General features: G+C 32.7%; 1 protein-coding gene across 3 annotated transcripts in view; it reads left to right on the top strand.

Annotated features, from left to right (window-relative positions):
* The window catches only part of ZFC3H1 (zinc finger C3H1-type containing), a 50,239-nt gene that overhangs the window by 25,060 nt on the left and 12,639 nt on the right, over positions 1–12,540 (top strand). For all 3 annotated transcript variants that reach the window (XM_070788816.1, XM_070788817.1, XM_070788815.1), the window contains exons 10-24: positions 5–142; positions 745–866; positions 1,258–1,407; positions 2,783–2,957; positions 3,192–3,323; positions 3,685–4,227; positions 4,313–4,422; positions 5,317–5,448; positions 5,555–5,676; positions 6,572–6,673; positions 6,869–6,988; positions 7,807–7,990; positions 9,280–9,466; positions 10,746–10,934; positions 11,510–11,747. In XM_070788816.1, the coding sequence (XP_070644917.1) occupies positions 5–142; positions 745–866; positions 1,258–1,407; positions 2,783–2,957; positions 3,192–3,323; positions 3,685–4,227; positions 4,313–4,422; positions 5,317–5,448; positions 5,555–5,676; positions 6,572–6,673; positions 6,869–6,988; positions 7,807–7,990; positions 9,280–9,466; positions 10,746–10,934; positions 11,510–11,747 (2,644 nt within the window). The remainder of the gene's footprint in view (positions 1–4; positions 143–744; positions 867–1,257; positions 1,408–2,782; positions 2,958–3,191; positions 3,324–3,684; positions 4,228–4,312; positions 4,423–5,316; positions 5,449–5,554; positions 5,677–6,571; positions 6,674–6,868; positions 6,989–7,806; positions 7,991–9,279; positions 9,467–10,745; positions 10,935–11,509; positions 11,748–12,540) is intronic.

Raw genomic sequence — 12,540 nt, 5'->3', positions numbered from 1 at the left:
GCAGCTTCCAAAGCATAAATCAGTGGTCGTAACACTAAATGATTCTGATGATAGTGAATCTGATGGAGAGGCGTCCAAGTCAACTAATAGTGTTTTTGGTGGATTGGAGTCTATGATTAAAGAAGCAAGACGAACTGCTGAGGTAATTAAGTGCAGTAATGAAATATCGAAAGATTTATTGACAACTACTAAAATTTGCTTGTTTTTCCTAAAAACTAGACTTTGGAGGTTTAGATTTTTTAATATATTGAATTTTTGGAAATATTTTTTGTACTTGTATGATTGAGTTTATATAATGAAGTGTGTGTAAGTTTAGATAGATTTAACTATTTAAAAACCCCCCTTTGTCTCCAGACTAATCCTTCTTCCAAAATAGTAAAATAGTGTGGATAATTGTCCTCTGTACTAAGGAAATTTATTGGTTTGCAATTGTGTTATATTACCAGAAAATAGTTTTACTCAAGTGTGTGATCTAAGTACAGCTTTTGTCCCTATTTGTAATTGCAGTGTTTGTTTAGATATGAAATAGTTCAGTTATTTTTAAACCATAGGTCTTGACTGCTTAGTGGATTGTACAGTTAATTGGTGGTTGAAGGCCAGCATTGTTTTTTTTTTAAAGTAATAGAAAATAATGATGAAGATATTTATTTCTAAATATACAGATGTATACTGGATAATATAAAATTTAGATCTAAGTTGGAGTTATGAAAGTTTTTGATCTGGTTGACTTCAAACGTTTTCTAGCAAGCTTCAAAACCTAAAGTACCTCCAAAATCTGAAAAAGAGAATGATCCCATGCGAACACCTGAAGCTCTGCCTGAAGAAAAGAAGATTGAGTATCGATTGTTAAAGGAAGAGATTGCCAAGTAAGTAGCATTTTATGTAGTTTGCTTTAAAGGTGTGTGCTGTTTGCAACACTTAATCTGGATAGAGTTTATTGGCATTGGGAAATGAAAATGATGCTTTTATCCAAGATGAAGAATTAATGTTTTTATAAGTTGAACAGAAGGTGGAGCCAGATGATCATCTATAAACTTGAATGCAGTCACTAATGTGCTGAGATACAGACAGCCTAGAAATAGATAAATGCTGTTATAAGGAGAACTACACCATTAGCTTTGCATGCATATTGGTCATCATTGTTATTAGTCAGTGTTAGTCACTTAATATTTTTACATTATTTTATGAAAAAGAATACATCTTTAAAAAATAATTTCAGTTCTTCAGGGAATAATTTATCAACCTTTATTATTTTAGTCGTGAGAAACAGCGTTTAATTAAATCAGATCAACTGAAGACAAGCTCATCATCCCCAGCAAACTCTGATGTAGAAATTGATGGGATTGGCAGGATAGCATTGGTTACTAAGCAGGTTACAGATGCAGAAGCAAAGCTTAAAAAACATAGGTAAGTCTCATTATCTGGTTATACTGCATGTATCAAAATGTTCTATATCAGAAGGATGTATTTTTGTGCTGTGTGTCAATAATAAGTACACTGTATGATTACTAATCCTTTCATACTTGGTAGACCTAGAGAGGCTATCATTTTGTGGAATTGTCCATTTACAGTACATAAAGTAATAGTATTAATATTTAAACAAAAATACCAAGACTTCAAAAGAGTTTTCTTTAGATTTATGTATGGCCTATTCATTGCTAAAATGAAACTCTTTGTTTTGTAATTTTCTTTAAAACCTCTGGCATGTTTTTAGAAACACCTTTATTGGAAGCATATTTTTGTTGTTAAAGGTAGACTTAATTGTTTGGAATAAGTCATTACTTAATGTGTTCAGTAAGACACATGGTCAAATATTGTATTATTATAAAGACTATGATATGCAATAACCTTAAGATGTATCCAGAGTGTTATATGCAGTAACATTAAGACGTATTAAGACTCATAGATGAAATACTGTGGTGACCATGAATCTTTAAGGAAATGGTATGGTATGTATATTTTAAAGGAAATTAAAATAAATTCATTTAGATTCTGTTTCTTTAATAACTTTCATAAATGAAAAGATTTTTTAAAATTGTCTTTCTAGTCATCCTCTTTATCACATATTTATCACATATCCTCTGTCTTTATGATTCATTCTAGATGTCAGTTGTTGTGACTATTTGAAATATGGTGTCTTTCTGGGAAAGATGCTTTTTTTTTTTTTTAGCATAATATTCAGTAGTTGAAAAGATGGAAATCTGTATCCATAAATTTGTCTTTCTGTCCTGATTTATACTGCTTAAGTTCACACTTGTAAGTTAAAATTAAATGTGCTTATTTATGTTTATTAGATGTTTATTTGTGTGTTTATTAGGAACATTATAAATGAAACCAACATAAGGATTTTCTGTCTTAAGTCCTGGTTTTTCAGGAGTTATTTAGGGCTATGTTGAAATTTACTGTTGATAGCTTTTCAGCTATAATTCACATTACTCAGACTTGTAAATTCCCTGGTGGTCCAGTGGTTAGAACTCTGTGCTTTCATTCCTGAGGGTCCAGGTTCAATACCTGCTGTGGATGTGGAACTAAGATCCCATAAACCAAATGGTGGAGCCAGGAAAAGAGTAACCCTTAGTTGCTTTCATAAAATTTAGCAGTGTGTATCTGAATACTTTTGTGATTGATGAATATGAAAATATTTATCCTTTTAAATATTTACCTCTGTATCATGAACATAATTTTAAAAATGAGCTGTTACTTTGTAAATTTTTTATTCTGATGATTAACGTTAGTCCACTAGTTTAGAAAAACATTAATAATTTTGTTATTTCCCAATTAGGATTCTCTTGATGAAAGATGAATCTGTTTTAAAGAATCTAGTACAGCAAGAAGCTAAGAAGAAAGAATCTGTTCGAAATGCTGAAACAAAAATTACAAAACTTACAGAGCAGCTTCAGGCAACAGAGAAAATTCTCAGTGTCAACAGAATGTTTTTGAAGAAGCTTCAGGAACAGGTAGTGTTCTTTTTTAATTCAAATATTGTAGTCTTGTGTTTACTACACATTTTTATGGGCCAAATTTTTAGTAAAACCATAAAGCCATCAAAATATATAACCTATATATTGTTCTTCATTGAGACATAATGTTAACACATTTTAAATTTTCAGTTGAATACCCTAAAGCTATTATGTTTAAGAAGGTATTGCCTCTCCTAAGATTTACATTTTCAGAATTACCCTTTATTTCAGATTCACAGAGTTCAACAACGCATTACAATTAAGAAAGCTTTGACTCTGAAGTATGGAGAAGAACTTGCTCGGGCAAAGGCAGTGGCTAGTAAAGAAATAGGAAAACGTAAACTGGAACAAGATCGCCTTGGAGTAAGTTGTTGGTAGAAATATTTTATGTTTGAAAAGGAGAAGGTTTTAATAATTCTTTTGGGGGTAAAAGATGGATGAAAAATTCAAGGTTTTCCCCTGCGTATTCAAAGAGAGTAAGATTAAAGCTTTGTTTTTAAATGACAGCCACACTTTTGGAAGCTTATTTTTTTATTTTTATTGTTTGTTTTTTATACACCACAAATTAACTAGCAAATCTGTTGGAGGCTTTTGTTAAACTGTTTTATTCTTGTTATTGACTTAGTTTTATAATGTTGGCATTGTTGGGATAGCACAATTATCTTAAGAAAAATTGTTTATAAAATCATAGCAATATAAAATATTGATATCATTTTCCCCCCAGCCAAACAAAATGATGAGACTGGACAATTCTCCAATATCAAGTCCAAGAAGGCATTCAGCAGAACTAATTGCTATGGAAAAAAGACGGTTACAAAAGCTAGAATATGAATATGCCCTGAAAATTCAGAAACTAAAAGAAGCCAGGGCCCTAAAAGCAAAGGAACAACAAAACATTGCTCCACTTGTGGAAGAAGAACCTGAATTTTCTTTACCTCAACCCTCACTTCATGATCTGACTCAAGATAAATTAAGTCTGGACACTGAAGAAAATGATGTTGATGATGAGATTCTGTCTGGTTCAAACAGAGAAAGAAGAAGATCTTTCTTAGAATCCAATTCTTTTACTAAACCTAACCTTAAGCACACTGATACACCTAACAAAGAATGTATAAACAAACCTACTAAGAATACAGTAGAAAAACCAGAACTTTTTCTAGGGTTAAAAATCGGTGAATTGCAGAAATTATATTCAAAAGCTGACAGCTTAAAACAACTGATTTTAAAAACCACCACAGGCATTTCAGACAAGGTTTTGCATGGTCAGGTAACTGAACATTTCATATTCTTAATGAAATCTAGAATTCAGCCTAGCCCTATTTGCCTTTTGAAATTGCTGTTTTCTTTTGCAGGAGATTTCTGTGGATGTGGATTTTGTGACAGCACAGAGTAAAACAACAGAAGTGAAGCCATGTCCATTCAGACCCTACCACAGTCCCCTTCTAGTTTTTAAATCTTACAGGTATAGAAGAAAGATTCAGTAAGCTTGAGTTTCAGGATTGCTCCTTGTTCTTAATAATATCTTAATCTTTAATGTTTGATGACAATGAAAAAAATTGAGTCACAATCACTCAAAAAACAAGCTCGTCATTTTAGGAGATAAAAAATTTAGGTGCTTTGTTGTAGGACTTGAACCAAACAGGAACTAAGAGTTAACTCACACTTGGGTTTATTAATTCTTATCAAATACTAATTTCTGGTTACTGATGGAATTGTGAAGAATTCTGAATTACTATCTGTTAAGGATTTTAAGAAAAGTAACTGAGAGAGATTCTTATGTGAATTTTTAATTTTGCTTTTTAATTATACTATTTAAGGAATACATTAGCTAGCTTTCATAAAATTGATTTGACATTTTCAGATGATTAACTTGGCCAGGTTGTGTGTGTGTGTGTGTTTTTTTTTTGAGACTCTTTAGAAGCTGTGTAACCGTTAAATTGATATGATTTTATTAGAATCTGTGAAACTGTTAAATTGGTATGATTTAATCATAAAATTGCAAAGCACCTACCAGGTAGTATAGACTTTTTCTTTGGTTTTTTGGGTGGCTGGTAATATGTAGAAGAAATACCAGTGTTATATAGCATTTTATTATGTGGTAAGAAAACATTACTTTAAAAACACTAGGATATTTTTGTTTTTTGTTTTCTATTTCAGATATTTTATGTCCTGAGTGTAGAAGTAGTTTGTCCTTATGACTTGATATTCTGGTTGTTTTCTAGAGTTAATTTTAGTATTAAGTAATTAAATAGTAAACTCAAAGTATAGACACTTTAATTGAGAAAGAAAAAAATGAAAAAATTTAAAATTTGCTGAGGACTGTTTATGGAGCATCATAATGTGCCTCTCTTCTTAGATTTAGTCCATACTATCGAACCAAGGAAAAACTTCCCCTAAGCTCAGTATCATACAGTAATATGATCGAACCGGATCAGTGTTTCTGCCGTTTTGATTTAACAGGAACATGTAATGATGATGATTGTCAGTGGTGAGTAGTTTTTATTTGTGAATATTTTATAGTTTAAAAGCCAGTCTTGGTCATTTAGCTTTGATATATACATGATTATCTTTTCTGTGTTGTTATTTTATTTTAGGCAGCATACACAAGACTATACACTTAGCCGAAAACAGCTATTCCAGGATGTTCTCTCATATAATCTGTCTTTGATTGGTTGTTCAGAAGGAAGCACTGATGAAGAAATTGCTGCTGCAGCAGGTTTTAAAGACCTCTTGTTTCCCAAATGAAAATTGAATTTAGGCAATTTAAATGTTTTATATTCAGTTGTTGATATCTTTAAATAGCTATAAAAATTCAGTACAGTTATCTGTGACACCTTATCTAGATCTGCTCTGTCGAGTACAGTAGTCACTAAAATAAAAATTCACTTCCTCAGTCACTCTAACCACATTTCAAGTGCTTAGTAGCCACTCTTGAGCTTAGTCGTGGTCAGTAGCTTACCAGTAAGACAGTGCAGATGTGGCACATTTCCATTATTGTAGGAAATTCTTCACAGAGCTCATCTAACTATTTCAGTTTAAAAAGAGTATGTTAACATGGTTGTTAGAACTTTTACTGAGATTTAAAAATAGACTCTTTTTACTCCTTTTAGAAATAGAGGGGATTGGAAGTTGAGATGACTGTAGGTTCAAATTCTACAATGAAGTAAAAAAGAAGTTTATACAGTTTGACATTGTAGAAAACGTAGATTACTGCCAGACATTGTGTGTAAATATTGTTAAGCTTTTCCCCAGATTTAGCGCCAAATAAGTCTTTTGGAAGTAAGGAAATTGATCTTTGTTAAATTCAGTATAATCACAATTCTTAGTGATTGTAACAAAACAATCTGTTTAGTCATTCCTAATTAATGACCTTAATTTTCACTTGTTTAGGTTGCTTACTTTTTTTTCAACCCAAATTGGGGTGCATGATATGGTAGGGTTTGCTGTATTAGTTGAGATAATGTAGGCCTTGCCCTTTAGAAGCCATAGATGTTTTTGACTAGTACCTTTAATTTTTAAACTATTCTTTTGTTCATACTCTTTAATTAGCCTCATCTCCGTAATCTGTGTTTTTTATACTTTTTATGAAGATAACATTGTTCTAATTTCAGAAAAATATGTTGAGAAACTTTTTGGAGTAAACAAAGATCGAATGTCAATGGACCAGATGGCTGTTCTCCTTGTGAGCAATATCAATGAAAGTAAAGGCCATAGTAAGTATACGTATCTGTGTCTCACACAAAAGGACCTTATAGTTTATGAGAACAAATTTTTGGCATTATATAAAAAATATATTTATCGTTTCTGAGTAACATGATAGAATAAATTTAGCTCTTATTGAGCACTGTTTAGTTATTTTTCAGAACTATAAAAGACTAGTTCTGTTAACAGTCTTCTATCTACTTTAGCACCTCCATTTACAACCTACAAAGATAAAAGAAAGTGGAAGCCAAAGTTTTGGAGAAAACCTATTTCAGAGAACAATTTCAGTAGTGATGAGGAACAGTCTACAGGACCAATTAAGTATGGTAAGAAGTAATGTAAGATCCAGAATCATGAAATTGTGGTGTCATTTCTTTGTCTAACACTTTGCTAATCTTTTGATATAATCTGTGAATGCATGCTCAGTTGTTCAGTTGTGTCTCGCTCTTTGCGACCCCATGGACATGGTCCCCATGGACAGAGCCCCTGCCAGGCTTTTCTGTCCATGGAATTCTCCAGGCAAGAATACTGGAGTGGGATGCCATTTCCTCTTCCAGGGGATCTTTCCGACTCAGAGATCGAACCTGTGTTTCCTGCATCTCCTGCATTGGCAGGCGGGTTCTTTACCACTAGCTCCACCTGGGAAGCCCCTTGGTATAATCTACTAGCCTTTAAAATTTTTTCATTTTTAAAAAGCAGTGATGCTGCTTGGTGTTTAAGGCAATTAGTTCTTCCTTATGCAAGACTACCCCTTATATTGCAGGAATGTTGTTCCATGACCCATGTTCAGTAAATGCAAGGATCACCCTTTGGTAAATGTGAAGGCTTTAAATATTGCTAAACCTACTTGAGTGGGGAGACTGCTCCCATTTGAGAACTACTGCCTGGCCTATGTCCTTGAGAACAGGCATCCTATTTTGTTTAATCTTTGATGAGTCTGTGTTTTCTGACATACAGTAGGCTCACAGAATGAATTAATTAAATGAGTGAACAAAGTAATGTATGAATGAGTGCTTTACTGTCAAGCACATCTTACATTATAACCTCAGATTTTCATAATTATGTACTATTTGTAGATTAGAAGATGTGCTCCTTAGATCTGTGGATTAGAGAAATTGTGAGGCTAACTTACTTTTCCTTATAGCCTTCCAGCCAGAGAACCGAATAAATGTTCCAGCTCTGGATACAGTTGTCACTCCGGATGATGTCAGATACTTTACAAATGAGACTGATGACATTGCTAATTTAGAAGCAAGTGTGCTAGAAAATCCTTCTCATGTACAACTTTGGCTCAAGCTTGCATACAAGTACTTGAACCAAAATGAGGGGTAGGTCTCCTTCTAATCTTTGTGTAAGCTGTTGCACTTTTATATTCTTATGTTTGAGGTTTATTTCCTCTCTGGTAATCAGGTTTCCCTCCTAGTATCAGTGGAGCCTTTGTTTTTTGACAAAGCGTAAAGTACTTAATTGTTTAAAAGCTGTTAGAAAAAGTTTAAGATTACATCTTGAGTTATGTGCATGGCTCAGTGTATGGATAATAATTTAGCTACAATCTTTAACTTAAGTAGGCTACTTCAAAGTAGTATCAGTTAAAACAGTAAATTCTGAGCAGTCCAAGAATTAATCATTGCATTTTTTAATAAGTCAGGTAGTCGTGGTCTCTTAATAAAATTTTGGTAAAGTCACAGTGTAACAGGTTAAATTTTAGGTTAATTATCATTTAGAGATTTAAAGGTTGTCTAAGAACCTCTAAATTCTGGTGGACTGACTTTCTGTGTCAGTGTTACATTATGTATATTCACATAAGATAAATATTAATTTATCTCAAAAATGACAACTCCTATTACATAATTATGTTTTCTGACTCCTACTTATTGATAGGATTGCAGAAATAATCTTTTATGACCAGGAGTAATATTTATTGCTATACTTTTGAAATAGGTGTATTTTTTTTAAAGGCTGCTTTATCTAAAAACTTTTTTAAGGTAGCAGTACAAAATGCTAGTATATCACACATACCTGAATATGGTGCTTTTTAACTTGCTTTGTGTGTCATTTTCATGTTAATGGTATAAGTTAAAGTGTTTTCTTTTCTGACTCATTTATTAAATGAAGGTCCAAAAACTGTACATTATTTTATGAATAGGATCATGAGAGACAATTTTCTTCTCCAAGAGACAGCAAGCCCTTGACTGTTGAAAAGAACTATTATATTGAAAGCCTTGATTATTTTGTGCTGGTAGTAGCTGGCCTTGAGAATTGTTTAACTTTTCCCATTCCCAGACCACTGTAAATCATGACATATTGCTAAATATGGACAGAAAGCACATTTGAAGTTGATGATCTAATGGCTTTACACCACCATATTTTTATCTGGTAAATGCACATTGAATATGCACTTAAAAAGAAATTGTTGGCTTTATGGGAAAATTAGGACATTTTTGGACAAATGTGATACAAAATTTTAATCTACTTCTCTTTATCATAGGTAATTCTAGCTTCTTGGTAGGTTCTAATAGAAAATGGAATTTAAAAGTTGACTTATTAGACTAGACTGATTTAAAAAGTATTTTCAGGCATTAAAAAAGATGCTCCTCCTTTTCTTTCAAATATGTAGGCTGTGTTCAGAGTCCTTGGATTCTGCTTTAAATGTTCTGGCTCGAGCTTTGGAAAACAACAAAGACAATCCAGAAATTTGGTGCCATTATCTCAGATTGTTCTCAAAAAGAGGAACCAAGGAGGAGGTACAGGAAATGTGTGAAACAGCTGTTGAATATGCTCCTGATTATCAAAGTTTTTGGACTGTGAGTAGAAACAATAAAGTTGTGTGTGTGTGTGCATTATCATATAATTCTTCAGGCCATCTTAAATATTGATGTGTAACTTCATAGATTATTTGTTTTGTCAGCATACAGATATAATAATAAGCTTACTTTCACTGTCTAGTAACCTTAAAACCACTTCTCTGGGTCCAGATTAATTTAAACTTAAAAAAAGTCAGTATTTAGTGAAGAGGTGTTTTTTTATTGTTGTTGTTTACTTTATTGGTAATGAAAAAAGATAAACATTTTAAAGCATTTCACACTTACCTATTCATAAGCAATTTTATTTGGGACAAATTAAGTAAATTTTTGCTAAGTACCTGAAAATAATTAAAAAAAACTTTTTATGCTTATGTAACATTTTCATGAAGGCCAGAAAACATTTTGGTCTTTTTATTATGTTCTCATTACTTATGAAAATAATCTGTAAATCATACTAATATCGAACCTTGCCAAATTAAAAAGATTTGGTGACAAAGTTTTTCATTCTCTGAGAAAATGGGATGTTGCCTACCTATGCTTAAAATCATAATTAATCCACTTGTAAATATTCATTGATACGTGAAGTTTTACTAGCTGAACTCAGGAATTATTAGACTCAGATAAGCCTTCATATAAGCCTATGGCTGTCAGATCTGTTATTTGCTTGCTAACTGAAGTTCAGAACAGACAGACTTGGATGACATGACACCCTTAGTGAATGAACATGCCACTTTCTTATTCCCCCAACTCAGTGAACGGATTCAGACAGTGAGAAATGCTTGAGTTTAACCTGAAGCTTTATATAAAAATTAATGCTGTTGATCAACTCAGGTTACAGTGTGTAATGTTTTTCCTGAAGTTGTTTGGTCTTTAAAGGACTTCTTAATTCTTGCAGTTATTTTGTCACGTATTTCTTATATGAATGTTATTCTCGAAATTTTTATACAGTCACACACCTGAGCAGTGCAAATTGTATGTGGTCATAAACACATGAGCTTTTGAAGATCCACTGTGGTCTTGCTGCCATCTATTTATTGATTCAATCAAAGGTGAAATGGCTTCAGTGATAATTCTAACAGTATATCTCTGTTGTTTTAGTTGTCATCCGATTCCAGTATCCAACTTAGTACTGGAAGATGGGTTTATACATATTTGTAATTATCCTTTTTGCAGAAATTGAATTTTTAATATATGACAATTTCTTAGTGAAATGTGAAAAATATGTAGTATTAGATATTCTTGTGAAGCAGGACTAATCATATGAAATCCCTTTGGACAGTTTCTGCACCTGGAAAGCACCTTTGAAGAAAAAGATTACGTATGTGAGAGAATGGTGGAGTTTCTCATGGGAGCAGCCAAGAGGGAAGCATCAGATACTCTGTCCTTTCAACTTTTAGAGGCTCTTTTGTTTAGAGTTCAGCTGCACATATTTACTGGAAGATGCCAAAGTGCACTTGCAATTTTACAGGTAAGCATTTATTACAGCATTTAATGACATTCTAAATCTTTGCCACTTTTTAGTAAGTTGTGTGAATTTGGGCAAGTTTGTGACTGTTTCCTCCTTTGCTTATTTAGTAGGGATAAAATCTTTAGAACAGTCTTTAGAATATTTATGAGGTTTAAATGAAAATAATAATTGTTGAGTACCCCCCAGAATAAACTTCAATATTCTGGAGATTCACACCATTAAGGGGATTAGTCCATAATGAAAATCTTCTATATGGGTGTGGTGGGGTTTTTTTGTTTGTCATTTTTATTCTTACTAGATTTTGAATATTAAGACACTTTAAATATATAAATAAATTTAACCTTTTCATTAATTATGTCATAAACCTTAGTATAGTGAAACCTATGTTAATCTGTTACTGATCTCTCTAAAGAGTTTTTTCATTTAAAAAATTGGTGACTATCAAAAATTGGACTTAGCTGTTTAAGAATCATGCCAAAGAAATAAAACACTTCTAATCTTCTTTGCCTTTGCAGTTGAATCTTATTAGGAATATTTTAAAAAACACCTTCAGATTATTTTTCCATTTTACCTAGAATGCATTGAAATTGGCTACTGATGGAAGAGTAGCTGAATACCTTAAAACAAGTGATCGATGTTTGGCATGGCTGGCCTACATACATCTTATTGAATTCAACATCCTTCCTTCAAAATTTTACGATCCATCTAATGCCAATCCTTCAAGAATTGTTAACATAGAACCATTTGTAATGCCGTGGCAAGCAGTTCAAGATGTAAAGACTAATCCTGACATGTTGTTTGCAGTATTTGAAGGTAAGTATAAATGTTTATAAATTATTTAGAACATCAGCTTATTGCTTATTATGATTCTTCATAATAAAGTGAAACAAATTTATGTATTGCAAATTGTAGTTTTATTTCTTTTTTTAAAATATTTACTTTATTTTTGGCTGTGGCAGGTCTTTGTTGCTGCACGCAGGCTTTCTCTAGTCGCAGTGAGTGGGGGCTACTCTTGGTTGAGGTGTGCGGCCTTCAGCAGTTGTGGCACATGGGCTTAGTTACTCCTGCTGCATGTGGCATCTTCCTGAACCAGGGGTCAAACTGGTGTCCCTTGCATTGCCAGGTAGATTCTTAACTGCAGGACCACCAGCGAAGCCCCTGTAGTTTAATTATATAAATGCTTTAAAGATTAAATCAGATAAGGTGAGCATGGTCATGGGTGAAAACCAGAAACTGTACGACATTACATAGGTTTTCTGATTACGGCAAAGGGTTTCAGCTAAGCATGTAAATAATACAGCATGTTTACATAGGTTTAGTGAGTTGATTGAGTCACAGAACCAGGTAAATTTTGTAAAGCAATCTATCAATGTGAAAGTTAAAAGATAATACCTTATTTTTTCAAGTAGTTAGTATTTTCTCCCTCAATCAGTTGAGTTTGATTCCTCTCTGTACTAACCAAAGTATCTGCTTTGAAATAATAAGATACAAAGTCTGTTCCCTTCTAATAAGAAGTATATAGCCTAGTCAGAAGATAAAATCTATACATATAACATCAATCAACATATGAGAAGTATGACAGTCTCAGCATATAGTCTAAATTCTG

The sequence above is a fragment of the Bos indicus genome, chromosome 5, assembly GCF_029378745.1.
Source record: "Bos indicus isolate NIAB-ARS_2022 breed Sahiwal x Tharparkar chromosome 5, NIAB-ARS_B.indTharparkar_mat_pri_1.0, whole genome shotgun sequence".
NCBI classification, from domain to species: Eukaryota; Metazoa; Chordata; class Mammalia; order Artiodactyla; family Bovidae; genus Bos; species Bos indicus.
Note: the sequence above shows the minus strand (reverse complement) of the source record. Positions and strands in the feature narration are given on the sequence as shown.